The sequence below is a fragment of the Aspergillus nidulans genome, chromosome V, assembly GCF_000011425.1.
Source record: "Aspergillus nidulans FGSC A4 chromosome V".
Classification (NCBI taxonomy): domain Eukaryota; kingdom Fungi; phylum Ascomycota; class Eurotiomycetes; order Eurotiales; family Aspergillaceae; genus Aspergillus; species Aspergillus nidulans.
This window is the reverse complement of record NC_066261.1, coordinates 1,967,741-1,982,456: the sequence shown is the minus strand read 5'-3', so window position 1 is coordinate 1,982,456 and position 14,716 is coordinate 1,967,741. Positions and strand designations below refer to the sequence as shown.

General features: G+C 50.5%; 6 protein-coding genes across 6 annotated transcripts, besides 3 other annotated features; 5 read left to right on the top strand and 1 right to left on the bottom strand.

Moving 5' to 3' along the window:
• Nucleotides 1-1,281: part of a sequence feature (contig 1.97 517..24746(-1)) that runs on past the window's edge.
• ANIA_11486 (uncharacterized protein) lies at nucleotides 147-602 on the top strand (the record flags this gene model as incomplete). Its single annotated transcript, XM_050612286.1, has 3 exons — nucleotides 147-159; nucleotides 381-509; nucleotides 580-602. The coding sequence occupies 3 exons, from the start codon at nucleotides 147-149 to the stop codon at nucleotides 600-602; spliced, it is 165 nt and encodes a 54-aa protein (XP_050468227.1).
• Nucleotides 1,282-8,738: a sequence feature (contig 1.195 621..8077(-1)).
• On the top strand, nucleotides 4,072-6,568 carry ANIA_09473 (uncharacterized protein). Its single transcript, XM_863762.2, has one exon. It carries the CDS (start codon nucleotides 4,517-4,519, stop codon nucleotides 6,215-6,217), a length of 1,701 nt encoding a protein of 566 aa, XP_868855.1. The 5' UTR covers nucleotides 4,072-4,516; the 3' UTR covers nucleotides 6,218-6,568.
• Nucleotides 6,955-8,187, top strand: ANIA_09474 (aldo/keto reductase; the record flags this gene model as incomplete). The annotated part of the gene is made up of 3 exons (XM_863763.2): nucleotides 6,955-6,986; nucleotides 7,038-7,188; nucleotides 7,253-8,187. The coding sequence occupies 3 exons, from the start codon at nucleotides 6,955-6,957 to the stop codon at nucleotides 8,114-8,116; spliced, it is 1,047 nt and encodes a 348-aa protein (XP_868856.1). The 3' UTR covers nucleotides 8,117-8,187.
• ANIA_05608 (uncharacterized protein) lies at nucleotides 8,207-9,897 on the bottom strand (the record flags this gene model as incomplete). The annotated part of the gene is made up of 2 exons (XM_658120.1): nucleotides 8,207-8,429; nucleotides 8,495-9,897. 2 exons carry the CDS (start codon nucleotides 9,895-9,897, stop codon nucleotides 8,207-8,209), a joined length of 1,626 nt encoding a protein of 541 aa, XP_663212.1.
• Nucleotides 8,739-14,716: part of a sequence feature (contig 1.98 826..565485(-1)) that runs on past the window's edge.
• Nucleotides 10,259-12,279, top strand: ANIA_05609 (Zn(II)2Cys6 transcription factor; the record flags this gene model as incomplete). Its single annotated transcript, XM_658121.1, has 3 exons — nucleotides 10,259-10,343; nucleotides 10,425-11,800; nucleotides 11,851-12,279. 3 exons carry the CDS (start codon nucleotides 10,259-10,261, stop codon nucleotides 12,277-12,279), a joined length of 1,890 nt encoding a protein of 629 aa, XP_663213.1.
• On the top strand, nucleotides 12,750-14,628 carry ANIA_10720 (uncharacterized protein; the record flags this gene model as incomplete). Its single annotated transcript, XM_050612285.1, has 8 exons — nucleotides 12,750-12,892; nucleotides 12,941-12,987; nucleotides 13,039-13,085; nucleotides 13,134-13,258; nucleotides 13,308-13,566; nucleotides 13,618-13,881; nucleotides 13,943-14,350; nucleotides 14,410-14,628. 8 exons carry the CDS (start codon nucleotides 12,750-12,752, stop codon nucleotides 14,626-14,628), a joined length of 1,512 nt encoding a protein of 503 aa, XP_050468226.1.

The window sequence follows — 14,716 nt, the reverse complement described above, 5'->3', positions numbered from 1 at the left end:
ATAAGTCTCGGCTTGTGGTGTCAGGCTGCTGATGACATAATGCTACCTACGTAACAGAGCTCGCAGCCTAGTCTGGCCCAGCGCCCCACACAAGCCCGCTTTATCTCCAGCTTACAAGTTCGATCCTCGTCGTGGGAGAGTTAAGCATGTTCTGTCTAAGTAGGTAGAAGCTGACACACAAGCTACCCCTAGCACCGTATAAATGTTTCTAAATCGCACCTCTAAACATTCACCAAAAAATATATCTGGGGCAATAATCTCATTCGCCACCCCCTCCTGTCTTAGGATGCTATACTCGTGAAAGACGGGGTCATCCGTCCACCTTTGCCACCTGAGCTAGCTCACTATCTAAGTACAGAAATGATGTCAAGATGCAATAGTTTCGCAAGGGACACAACAGAAGTGGGAGAAACTGAATCTATTACAAAAGGCTCAGAAGTGGTTATATGATTACCTCCTAGCGGCCTGGAAGACCGTGTTGGTTAAGACCTGTGGGCAGACAGGAGAGCGTAAGTCACTACCTCACTGAAGACTTTCGCAACCACAATTGCTGAGCTTTTTGCATGGTGATTTATGTAGAGTCTATTCAAATAACGCCGTGAAGACCTAGAATGACTAAAATAAAGACAATTTAGTCATAATTATTAAGCATGTGGGTATAATGCGAGAATAGACTATCAAAAGCCTGTCCCAGAGAACAATGCACGACCTGCAACGCTTCAAGCCGGAGGAAGAAAAGAGGCAAAAAGAACGCCTTGAACAAGTGCATAAATTACCATTGCTTGTAAGCTCACCAGGAACAGACTGCTATATCTGGCCACGGACCTTTATCGATTTGGGATTTCCAAAGCTTGGTTAGCAAGATACCAATACCACAGAGGGTACCCAGACGAAATCCGGTTAATGATCTGAACATGATAACTAGTTAAAGCCATTGTCGCAAGCACGAGCTGGACCACAGCGAGTTGTTTAAGCAATTGGGCTGAGGAATCGGGCAAATGAAGACGACCGGCTTCAGCAGAGTTTTTAAGCCAGCAGGGAGCTCCTGCGCGCAGAGTCCAGAAGCAGGACTGAAAGAGAATAAGCAGCATTGGCAAAGCGAGTAGGAAAAGAGGAAGATTTGACACTGTCCAGTATCGGAATAATCCCACGCCCCTGTTCGCATATTAACATGTAGCTAAATCTGGAGCAAACTTCTCAAGAACTTACCAGTAATGAGCCTGGACCCAGCCATAAATGCTTGGGACAAGGGAGTGACACCAGGGTCGGGAGAGGCTATCATTCGAGCAGTATGCGGTGTACGCTAAGTACTGAGGAATAACAAACCCCAGGGCGACGATGCAGCCGCTCGTAATGACGAAGCACAGACGGGCGGCTGCTCTGGGCGAACGGCGAGCGACCACCTCATATGCTTGGTTAAGAGCGTCATATGCTAGAAGAATCCCGCTGAGGATGCCATTACTGCGCACAGCGGTAGCTATCGCAAAGAAACATCCCGAAATGAGGAGTTTCACATGGCTTACTAACTGCTTTCGCTTGGTGAGATCAACGAGGGAGGACGAGTAACTGTAGAGTCCCGCAATGTTCAAGAATGAGAAGAGAGACTCTGCATAGGGCGCAGAGAGGAATGTTCCAGCAGGAGAGATGATATGCAGAGCCGCAGAAAGAAAGCAAACGAGCCTCTTTCTCTCGGTCTCATAGCCAAAGACACTGAGAGAGAGCTGGTACAATGTTAGGACGGAAAGATAATGGGCCACATGTGACAGCACAACAGCAGCGATAGCGAACTCTGCTACTCCCTTTGAATCATACGATGGGAAAAAAACTGAATAAGTTAGAACCGATATCCAAAGACTAATAGGGGAGCAGACATACGACAAGACAAGGAATTGACCAGATACCCGTATGCAGAACTGAACGCCCATTCCTGTTCAAAGACGTACCCAGCCTGGCCTATGTGAACGAAGTAGATCGAGTCCCATCGGACGAATTTCAGCGGAATTGGAAGAGACAGATTCTTATTATCTGGCGCGGTCTCGACCGAGCCGTTGGCCAGGAGCGGAAGAAGGCTCGACGATGTATCATAGCCAAGCCCTGGAGAGCTGATTATGGCAACAAAGAGGATGGCCTTCCAGATCCAGAAGGCAACCGATAGGGACTTGACGGGTCGGCTGAAATCTAGGACACATGGAAGCCGAACCGTTGGCTTTGCAGCCGAGGAAGCTGTGTTCATGATGCTACCGTGTAGACCGTGAAGTGCGTCACTTCGGAAGTCATAAGACTTCCTGAGAGCTAGAAGCTTCGGAATCGGACGAATCAATAATGTTCGGAGCAATTAATAATAAGATACAAGGGATATTTGAAGAGGGAAACTCGGCGGATCCAAGCCAAGACCCGCCGGATTTCTCGGAAGTGCAGCATATCTTCCCCCGCTTACATAATGGCTTGCATAAAACGCTTGCCCTGGACTCCCAGTGCTTTAACGCCACGCCAAGCCATGATCCTTGAATATGGCCATGATAATGACTGGCAGGTTAACTACACATTCGAAAATTCGAGATTAAAAAACTAGGGTATGGCGAATTGGATTGGCAGACTGACTCTCTGCTGCCGCCAATAGTCATGACATTGTCACAGTAGACGTGGATCTAATGAGCAAATGAGCTGGCCGAGGTTGGTTGTTCAGCCCTATGGAGATGGAACCAAGGATGTACCTCACCTAGCCCCATACCATACGGACCGCGACAGCGCTCCGTACCACGAAAGCCCTTGCTCCTCGCATAGATCTTTCTTGGGCCTGGCCTTTGGGCGGCAACTTCACTCGATTGGAGATGGAGCCGTTTCTCTCGGAGTAACAAATACTCCTCTATGCCGAGATACTCCGCACTGTAGGAGGTCACGGAGGTGTACATTGTACACGTCCGAACAGCACAGTCCGGCATTCCGAAATTGCAGATGGGCCCTGGTTCCGCTAAGCGGGTTTCGTGTCAAGAGAATGTACACAGTAAGTCAGTCAGCGCTTGGCACGATTTGGCGTTAAGTAAGAGATGATTTTCTGCTAGCGTTGAGTGCATGATCTCTTGCCACTCCGAGGGTGGATCATGAGATTGCTTAAGAGTCCACCGAGCCCTAAAAATGATGATAAACCGTCTTGAGGGACACCGCACTGGAAGGAAATCAAGATGTGATGACGGACTTTAAGCCCGGATGGCGGACATAAGCATAAGTTATGAAATTATGAAGCGCATCGGTCGGTCGGTGATTCCGGCGCGCCGCTTTCCGATCTGTACTGCGAGTCTATCCGTCGCCGCTGCCGCGGGATGGCAACCACATTCAGCCCGGTCTCGTGTCAGACTGGGCTTACGAAACAGCGCCCACCTCGTTTTCTTCGCAAGACGAAGGATCCAGGATGTTGGAAACAAAAACATTTTATGTCCAAGCAAGTCAAGCAAGTCTTCAGCCGCAGATGGCGGAGCTGAAGTACGCCTAAAGGATGGAGACCCTCAGACATGAGACTGCACAGGAGACTAGACAGGAGACTTTGTAGGTTGTGACTAAAGACGGCGTTTCGAGAACGCCGATTGCATAATGAACCAGTGACCAAGAAGGATCGGCAGCTAAACCTGGACTGGGGGGGCGGGAAGCAAATATTATTTGCTGGCATAGCTGGCAAAGCTGGTCGTCAGATCGCAGGCTAGCAAAAGAACTGCTTTTTAGGTGACGCACCAAGATCATAGATAGCTTGCTCTGCAGAAATTATTGTGCTTGCTTTTAGCCCCAGCTCTCTATGCCGCCTTGGTCTACATTGCAAGACGAGTCCCGAGTCCCGATTATGGACTCCCTCCGTTGTGGACCAGCTACCAGACCGCCCATCTGACATGAAGAGATTGTTAGAACCTTAAGATGGCCGTGGACCCCAAAAGCTGGAACCCGCCCGCTACTAAAAGGTGCTGCCTTTTTAGTTCCATCCATCACAGTGGGCACACTCGTTCTCTCCTTGGATATAACTCACGCTTTTGCCGCTCCTTCCTTTCCTTGCATCTGATTGTGATCTTTGGTCTGTCTCTGCTTCTACCTCGATTTCCACCTTTTTTTAAAAAACCCACAATCATTACTTTCCTTGTGTTTATCTTGCCGCCCCGCTTCTGCGCTCCAGCACTTGGTCTGACGTGACACAGCTGAAGCATCCTTCCGCCGCTGACGGGCTGGATTGGACGTGGGACCTCCTGGTTCTAGCCTAGACTTCTGACTCTGAACTCTTGACTCCAGATGTATCTTCTGTCAGCTTCGTTGTGACTCTATTAAAAGGTGTCGAAACGCTTCATCAGCGCGTTTCTGTTCTCTTATATCCATGCGGGATCGACATCAGCCTTATGTATAGATCGCCAGTGCCCACTGAAACCAAGAACGCAAGAACGCAAGAACGCAAGAATCGAACCATCCTCTATAAAGATCGTCGCTAGCTCGCTCTCGATGCGCTCCCTGCTTGTCGGTCGAGGCTGAATTTTCGTGGATAATGCTCTTCAACCTCGGCATGACAGCTGATGCCGCTGCCGCTCATAACAGCGAGCTCGCTAGCCCTGAAACACAGCTCCCCATGCCTTCTCGCCACTCGTCGCCTCGTCCGTTCTCATTCACCAATCTACCTTCTTGGGGATTGGGCAGTCGGTTCAGCGCCGATAAGCCCGCAGATCCAGAAAGACCGCGATTTGAGCAACGTCGGTCAATGCCAATCACCGCTATCGAGCCTAGATCTTCAAGCGATGAAGATCTGCACTCAACCGCTGTACCTCCACCAGTTCGCCAACTCAACCAGCATAAACACCACAAGCCGCCTGCGTCTTCACGGCCGAAAACTACATACCAGCTAGCCCATCCGGCGACCAATGCGCGCCATAAACGGCTGAAGTTGAGGCCGAAGCTTCTCTTACAACTGCAGCGAGTTTCGCCAGCATCGCGACCGGTGCCTGTCTTCGATGTTTTACCGTCAGCCTTGTTCATGCCACGATTGGCCCGGAAAGTCCCTGCGGCCTTGCGCGGCAAGCGGGGATTGGGCCCAAATGATTTGATAGTCACCACTAGCGATCTATATCAGCCTATGCTCGAAGTGCCAGACAAGAACCTGAGCTCGGACGAGGAGAATGGGGATCACCGTGAAGTAGTAGCGACAATCTGCCAGCCTTGTAAGGAGGACGCTTTGGCTAAAGGGAAGGCAGAAATCTGCCTGAACTCTGGGACCGTATGGGAGGCTACGCCTCTTCCGAATGGTTCCTACGAATTTGCTGCCAATACGGACTCGGGACTCATGGTTTTGCGATGGGTACGGCGCGGACCAAAGAAGCGCCGCGTATCAGCACCTCCTGGCTCTGTCTTCCCGGAAGATAGTTGCCGCTTTACATTCAGTGTTATCGACCCCACTACTCGCCGACACCCAGTCATCGCATCAATGACTCGAAACCACCTTGAGGTATACGACAGGTACTCACTACCAAGCACTGCCCCGTCTTCTCCTACATCTGCTGCTTTGTCGGTCATCAGCGATGGCTCCGAGATGGATTTGGCATTGGACCAGCAGGTAATGGAAACCGATGAGAAACTCCGCTTGTTGATCACCATTACTAGCATCTGGGTTGCTTTCCGGGAGGGTTGGTCACACAGTTTTCGCTACAATGATGCTCCGCTTAACGGAAAGGCCACCCGCTCCACTAGCGCTTCGAGAAATGTGTCAGCACCAACCCCGGGAGAAGAGGAGGCCCATAAGCCAGCATCAGGGGACCCGAGCAGGCGTGTAGTGACCTGGACCGCCGCAGCCTCCCAACCACCCGCATCAGACCGGTCGACTCAGTTTGGCAGCTTATCTAAACGATCCAACTCCACTGGAACGGCCTTTCTTGATAGAGCCAACAGGCGTCATTCATCAATGAATCGGCAGAGCGTAGCCAGTCCTCGCCAGTCGTATGAGGGGTCGCCAGAGCCTAAAGCTATCAGACTTAACTCGGCACACAGATCCGGATCGCAGCAGCAAGAAGTTCGCGAGAATACCAAACTTGAGTCAACGCCTGTCACTCCAAAAGCAGCGCATCGTTCTAAACAAGAGGGCCGCCAAATATCGATTGATGGCCAACTGGAATCTCCGCGTCCCAAAGGGAAGCGTCGACACCGGCTCAGCAACCTTTTTGATTTCCTTATTCGAAAAAGCGGGCATCACCATCAATAAACCCGCATATTATACATGCAAAAGTTTTGTTGTGTCAAAGTTTCTTGCACAATGTGATATTCTCGCCCCTGAGGGGAGGGAAGGAATCTGTTGAACAGTATCAATATTGCCTATAGTTGTGACACGCCTGGTGCAGATGTCCCTGTTTGGTATATACAGTGTTCCGCCGGCGAGATCCTTCTCTCCGAAAGGGAATCTCTCCGCTTTTTTTTGTGTATTTCAGCGTTGCATCTTCAGCCATGTGGGCTTCTCCATCTCAGCCATCCTTATGCCAATATTTCAATGATGTACATATTAGCGATATAGCCCTGCACGTTATGACAAACTCAAAGACTCTCAACTATTGACTCATAACTGGAACCGCTCATTTCACTAGTGATTTGCGTCTGCATTCAAGCACCGAGTGCGTAGTCGAGCCTTAGTCAGCGTATAATGCCCTAAGTCCCCTAACACCCCGCACGGGCGGAAATGAAGCCATCCCCACTCCCGATTCAGCATCCGAGATCGGTAACTCATCGGCTCTCGCTTCCAACCGTCGGCAGATCAGGCAAAGGATCTCTATAGAATATAGGACACTCTTATAGCCATATAATTTCCCGTTCGCCATCTTGAACCTGGTTATAGAACCTATAGCAGTGGTAAGTTAACCCCTAACAACCTACCCCTCATTGACCCCACATTCGCCAGCTTTTGTACAATTAACTGACTACTCCAAGAATCACAGTCATTCCAGCACCATGGCTACCGATAACCAAATGGAATATGTCACGTATGTCTGCTGTATTTCACTCAACATAACAGTCGCTAATTGCAGGTGAAGCCTTGGCAAATCCGGCCTCAAGATCTCCAAGGTCATTTTGGGCGCTATGTCCTACGGCACCAGCGAATGGCAAGACTGGGTGCTCGACGAAGATAAAGCCCTTCCCCTGATTGAACATGCCTACAAGCGTGGTATCAACACCTGGGATACAGTACGTCTGCCTTCCACCCCGCCTGCCACCCAACCTACATACTAACGATTGTTTCGTCGTATAGGCGGACGTCTACTCCCACGGCCGTAGCGAAGAGATCATTGGCAAAGCACTAAAAACATACAATATCCCCCGCAACCGGGTCGTCATAATGACAAAGTGTTTCTACGGTGTCGATGATGAGGGCAACCTGCCCTCTATCGCGGCCTGCGCGCAAAACACAGGCGCGATGGTCAACCGCGTCGGTCTGTCCCGGAAGCACATCTTTGACGCCGTCGACGCCAGCATCCAGCGACTAGGGACGTACATCGATGTCTTGCAGCTCCACCGATTGGATCGCGAGACGCCCCGTGAGGAGATCATGAAAGCCTTGAACGACGTCATCGAGGCTGGGAAAGTGCGGTATATCGGAGCGTCGTCGATGGCGGCATGGGAGTTCCAGGCACTGAACAATGTCGCTAAGATGAATGGGTGGCATACGTTTATCTCGATGCAGAATTACCATAATTTGCTTTCGCGCGAGGAGGAGCGCGAGATGATCCCGTATTGCCTGGATGCGGGGATTGGATTGATTCCCTGGAGTCCGATGGCAAGAGGGTTGCTTACACGGCCATGGAAGAGTGCGCCGTCGTTGCGGGAGAGCACGGATAAGGCGATGAATGTGCTGCTGAAAAGCCGGGAGACAGAAGCGGATGAGAAGATTGTGAGAAGGGTCGAGGAGGTCGCGAAGAAGAAGGGGGTTACTATGGCGCAGGTGGCCATTGCGTGGTCGCTTGGGAATAAGAACGAGAATCCAATTCTGGGGCTGAATAGTAAGGACAGGATTGATGAGGCTGTTGCCGCGATTAAGGTCAAGTTGACCGAGGAGGAGAGAGCGTATCTCGAGGAGCCGTATATGCCGAAGACGGTGTCGCCTATGGAGAGGTAGTTTGGTTATGATGTCCCATTCTAGTTGTCACAAAAATATACGAAGATAGGTAGGACCACTGATTTAATCTCCATACTTCTCTTGTGTCCATTAGGAATACCCTGCAAAAACAGCCATCAGAGACAGCAGCTCAGCCCATCGGGAATCTTTCTGAATCTCTATACGGCCCTGAGGCGTGGCAACCTTGACCTCGTCCACCTGCTCGGTGCCATAAACATAATCCGACTCGTGATTCACAAACGCCACGAGGTCACGAATCCACGCATGCATGAATTGGCGCTCTGCAGGTGTCGGACCGTGCATGAGGGAGTAACTATAATAGACTCGTGTTAATAAATAGTCAAAGTATAAGACATGGTCTAGTGGGTAGTAACTGACTTATGGAACGGCCGATCCATAGCATGGCTAACCCCAAATGAAGTGGGGGCCACTTTTTCCGTTATAAAGGAGAAACGGTAGGCAATCATGTACCGCCAGACGTCACTGATATTGACGCCATTCTCGATCAAGTTGTTGACGAGGAATCGTGACGGCGCACGGACTTGACCGTCTGAGATAATTCGTCCAAAGACGGCTTCCCAGTCCTTCTTTTCGGTGGAGGTAGGTAATGTATAATACTGTAAGAGGCGTCTAGTAGTGGCGGGAGAGTAGTAGTTCGATACTTGGGCTTCAAGAGATTCAAAATTGGCTTCTGGGCCATTGGTCACAGCATATAAGGTCTCTTCATTGAGGACCTCGCCGATGAGGATGCGTAGCCCACGGCGCTTGAACTCGCGCGCAAACGAGCCATCGCGATAGTACTTGAATAAGTCTGGGTGAATGAAGACGCAGTCAGTTACAGGCCGGAAGGTATGGTGTTTAAGCTTCATGATGGCTCCGCAGAGATCGTTTGCGTTGATTTCACGCAGACGCCGAAGTTTCTCGCGCCCTGAGCTTGCCGAGGGGATCTTAAAGTATTCGCACAGCTCGTCGAATTGTGGCTGGCACTCGTCCGGTGTCTTGGGCTGCGCGGGAATGGCATTGGAGTACATGACTAGGCGTCGGAAGCGGTTCCTTGAAGACTCGGGCAGATTTCCTCGGAAGTCATATAGTATCTGCGCCTGAACCGCGTATGCACCCGCGCTTCGTCCAGATAGTGTTATATTCCGCGGGTCACCGCCAAAGGCGCTGATGTTTTCATACACCCAGTCTATTGCCAGACGTTGGTCCCAAAGGCCATAGTTTCCTACAGCTCCATCGGGGCTCTCGTCCCGCAACGGGACGCCGGCAAGGAAACCAAACAAATTAAGTCGGTATCCCACCGCCACAAATACAGCGTTGAGTCCGCCAGTAGAAATCATCTCAGTCGGATCCATCGATGGCTCATTGCTAGGGTCGCCCATCTGGAACCAGCCTCCGTGGAACCAGATCATGACGGGCCATTTGGCGGGCGTTGGTTCTCCATCCTTTGGAACCGGGGTCCAAATGTTCAACCGCAGACAGTCTTCCCCGTATTCATGCTGTGGAATGTTCTTCTTCACAGAAGCCGAGTAATTGGGCTGCAGACACACCTGGCCGAACTTTGTGCCGTCGAAGGGGCCGCCCTCGGGCCTTGAGTAGGAGTACGACTCGGGCAGTGCCTGAGGTTTACGCCATCTCCGCTCGCCAGTTGGTGGAAGGGAATAGGGAATATTGGCAAAGCGGCGTGATTTGTTGTCAAACTGCAGGCCTTTGATCTTGCCCTTGGCGCCTGGTAGCTGGACTTCGCAGTCGGAACACTGGTAGGAGATGTTGCTTCCCATTGTGGCTACGGCTATGACCCCTGGCCGAAATCTCAATTGAAAAGGAGATCTCTTGGCCAGGCGAGTTCAAGAAGTCAAAAGACATTTTGAGCCTTGGACGCGCCATAACCTGCTCGGTTCAGAAGTGATGGTCACCGTCTGCTGTAATGGATACTTGTTCCCAAACTCCTTGCTCTGATTGGCTCAATTAATCGACGGCTATCTGTATGATACTGTACTATCTGGGCTTATCTTGGGTGCCTCAGGCTACAAATCCCTATCTGTCTCTGCGCTCCGCACTTTAACACTTTGACGGATAAATATTTCCCATGCATACTCCCACAGCCTCCGCTGGGAATGCTGCTTGAAGGCTCGACTCTTCATGGGCCAAAGCAGCGGTGCGAACAATGATCCGGCGCCTCGGCCTCGTCGTGCCCGCGTAGAGAGGGGCAAACGGTCTCGAAATGGTAGGTCATGTCGCCAATCCAGGAGATACTCTGCGTCTACTGTGAACTTGACAAAACGTTTACTAAACTCGCAACTGACAGGATGCTCTACATGTGTGAGCAAAAAGGTCAAGTGCGACGAGATTCGGCCTCAATGTGCGAGATGCGTTCGGCTTCACCTGGTGTGCGGGTGGCCTGCACCGAAACCCTCGCTAGCTTCAAGACGGCGCGGCTATGGCCCTATTAAAACCCGTGACTCAGGCCTCTGGACGCCGTCCTCTATTATACCAAGGGAGGACGATTGTGCGTCAGTAAGCCAGACGGGCGGCTTTCTGACACCGGTCACTCAGACCGGTCTGACCTCTCCAAACGCGGAAGGCATGGCTCAGTCGGGAGATTCTCCGACTGGCAGCTCTGGCCATAGTATGCCCGCCGTGGACGATTCTGTATATGAGCCGCCGTACGATGATACCTTGCAATGGGCATTAGCGGCAGCAGGTAGCAGTTTAGCAGAAACTCCATTGTCGATGGCCGAAACACCGGGCAATGACGAAGAGCGTGTTGATAACCCATTGAATGCGAATGCCTTTGAACTGCTGAACGCTCCCATGATGAGCCCCCTACTAACTGCTACCAATCTATCGTTCGCACATGCCACTGGCGCAAGCCGTGCCCTGGGTAGTGACGACAAGCAAGCTGTCATGTTCCATTGCAAGGTCCTTGCTCCCTCGAAATCCACGCGAAATTGGAGCTGCTCTGCGCACACGCTATTTCTTAACAAGGCCTATAATAGGAGTATGGCCCTTCATTTTCTTCTTGCTGTTGCCCACAGCGAGTTGGCTATTTATTATGGCCAGGGACCTCAAGCTCCCCAAGAATCTCGAGAGCACTTCGATCGAGGATCACAAATGTTCCTGCAAGCGCGTAACCCTTTCGCTTCTCCGGATCATATCAGTATGATGCTCTCATATTTGTACATGTATATGTTCTGGATGCGACGTGACCATCTCGATCCCTTCAAACTCCAAGACCTGAGCAGGGCTGTTCTTGTTCATATCCGAACGTATGGATTAGATACGCTCTGTGCTAGCGATGATGTTCTATCTCTCGAAAGTACTAGTGCCGGGGTGATTACCGTATCCGAGCAGGTTATGCTGGCTAGGATTATCACGTACCTATATGATCGAGACGGCTTCTGCTGCTTTTTCGGCTGTGGCGGGCAAATCGCGGACTACATGAACAGCGTCCCTCAGAAACGTCAGAGGATCTGGCTACGCTCGCGTGCTGCTTTCTTCCTCCCTTTGAGCGAGGTTGGTTATCACGAGGCAAGCTCGGAGATGGAAGATGCGGCAATTCTCGATGTATACTTTGAGCTTATCATTTTACATCACGATATCAACGTATACAGTCAAGCTTCCGCGGCGCAGGCAATGACCATGAAACAGAACCTTCAGCGGCGGTTAGAAACTATCCACAAGGTAAGTACAATAACATCGCAGAGTGCGCTATAGGCGCTGATGAAACGCAGTATCAAGCCGCATTATTTCATCAAGTGGCAGACCAAGCGCATGGCCCGCAGCGTACACTCATGACCTATGTCGCAGCTGCCGTCTTTTATGCTTTGCAAATCTATTTTTACCGTGCTCGCGAGTCTTCATTTGGAAGTAGGCCTATATCTATTGAACTCCAAAATGCTCTCAACTCACTTGTGTCGGCTGCATACCATGCTACGAAAGCTGGACAAGTGCAGTTGCTTGAGCGTTTTCAATGGTCTCTCTTCATTGCTGGGCTGGAGATTACCGATCCGGTCCATCGGGAGTGGGTTGGAAACAACTTGACTGACCCTGCAATCAGGGAGGCACTCGACTGTATTCTACGCATCAAACAACAATCTTCAGGTGGCATTACTATGCAGAAGATCCGATCACTGATTGACAAAGGTTCTCCAATGCCATAATGCATGCGTGAGACCTCAAAAATGGAAGCAACAAGTCGATCAGTTCCATTACTGGCACTTCTCCAATTTTCCTGGCAACTTACCTTTTAGTAGGAAGTCTCGACAGTTCCATCTGTGCGGCAGCCCATGCCTTTACTGGCGATCTTTACGAGTCATGTGTTGGAGTGCAGATACCACGACGTTCTAGTCCGGAGTTAGTCCCTCAACCCCGGGATTTGCTCCCCACACATCGATTAACCTGGCCAATGGCACGGTCCCGTTCAGCTACCACGTACCAACATGATATCAGGGGAGTTGTTTATTTTGCCGACGATGGAAGATAGGCGTCGTGACAGATTCTCCGCATTATCAAGTTTATCTCTGGTCCTCGGGGGTCTTTTCGCCCGTTCGCTTCTTCGTTATATCAAGGAGAGTTCATCCGTTTCTACGGCCTACCCCAACCAAGGACGCAAGGGCTTTCGTCTGTCACGATGGAGAACACCATTGAAACACCGACTGGTGTTGATGAGAGGAAGAGGAACCAGTCAGGAACGGCTAGTGACAAAGAGTATGGGGTTAGGCAGACCATGAGTTCTCAAGATGAGAAAAGACTTGTGAGAAAGATTGATTTATAGTATGTTTCTCCTCGGAACTGGGGTTAAGGAAATACTTACGAAAACAGTCTGATGCCTCTTCTTATCATCAGCTATGGACTTCAATATCTTGACAGTATGATTCAGAACCCTCAAATTTCCCGAAAGTGGCTCACTAGCGGTGCAGAAACCAGTTTATCCTACAGCGCCATTCTTGGATTACGGGAAGACCTTGTACGACCTCCTCGCTCGATACGAAGCTCCAAGTTAATAGCAATCTAGAATCTCCATGGACAAGAGTTCAGCTGGGCTTCTGGTATCTTCTACATTGGGTATCTAGCTGCCTCGTACCCTATATCACTTGGATTCGTCAGGTTTCCTCTGGGACGTTATCTCAGCGCTCTCATGTAAGTTGTCTCCTGTCTATTGGCGCTCTACTTGGTTGACCATGCCCAGTTTTCTTTGGGGCGTAGTCCTCACTCTCCACGCCTGTGCCCAGAACTATGCCGGTCTCATGGTGCTACGAGCACTGCTTGGTATATTTGAGAGTGCTATCAGCCCTGGCTTTTCACTAATCACCGGAATGTGGTATACACCCAAAGAACATGTCTCTCGGCACTCTTTTTGGTTTGCCGGAAACGCCACCGCCAGTCTTATCGGGTCAGGCATCGCGTACGGCATCCTAAAATACACAGGGGGATTCAGCAAATGGAAGGTCAGTTTGTTGCTAGTTATTCCTGGAAAAACATTCTAATATCGACTGTAGATGCTCTTTCTCATATTTGGACTCATCACAGTTGCGTGGTCTGTCTTTTTATGGTTCTTCCTCCCCGACGACCCTTCGACGGCGCGTTTCCTTAACCCCACAGAAAGAGAATTCGCATCTTTGCGGCCAAAGAAGTTCCAGCGCACTACTCAGACCAAAAAGTGGGATAAGTGCCAATTTATCGAGACCATGAAGGACGTCAAGACATGGTGGTTCTTGCTCTTCTCCTTTGTAATCTGCGTGCCAAACGGTGGTACCACCAGCGTAGGCCTCCCATTTCCTCCACCTTCTACATACTTCGAACTGACTCAGCTGGCTACTATAGTTGAATACCATTATTATCAACAGCTTCGGCTACGATGAACTTCAGACAATCCTCATGGGCATGCCAGCCGCTGCCTTCCAGCTCACAACAGTCATACTCGCCGCCCTTTTCACAACTTACATCCGCAAGTCCAGGTTGGCTGCTATGGTTGCAATCTTCCTGATGGCCATGGCTGGAATTCTTATGGTCAAGCTTCTCCCCTATGACAGGAAGATTCCTCGCCTTGCGGGATATTGGCTCGTCACAGCTGTGGCCCCCGCGTTCCCTCTAATGATGTCCTTGTTTGCAAGCAATACTGCCGGATTCACGAAGAAATCGACCGTTGTCGCCTTCATCTTCGTTGGGTACTGTGTTGGAAACTTTGTTGGCCCGCAGTTCTTCAAGAGTACTGAGGCGCCCGGGTATTCAGTAAGAACATTGTCCCTGTGTTTTACGACCTTTCATTGCTAATGATTGCGACTTACTAGACTGCATACACCACAATCCTTACCTGCTATGTCATCTCTATCGTTATGGCGGCTCTATTCCGCGCCTATCTCGGCTGGGCAAACAAGAGGCGCGATCAGGCGCAGGGCATACACATTGACCCGGAGGATCATCGTGAGATTGACCTTCAGGCAGATGAAGAGCTGGACCATGTGGACGAGACGGATATCCAGAACCAGAGCTTTAGGTATATTTTGTAAAGCGCATGGTTTGGCTCTGTAGCACAATGTGAGGGATAAGTAGGTGTACCCTATTTATAAGTATGTTATCCTAGAGTGAAATGTGACG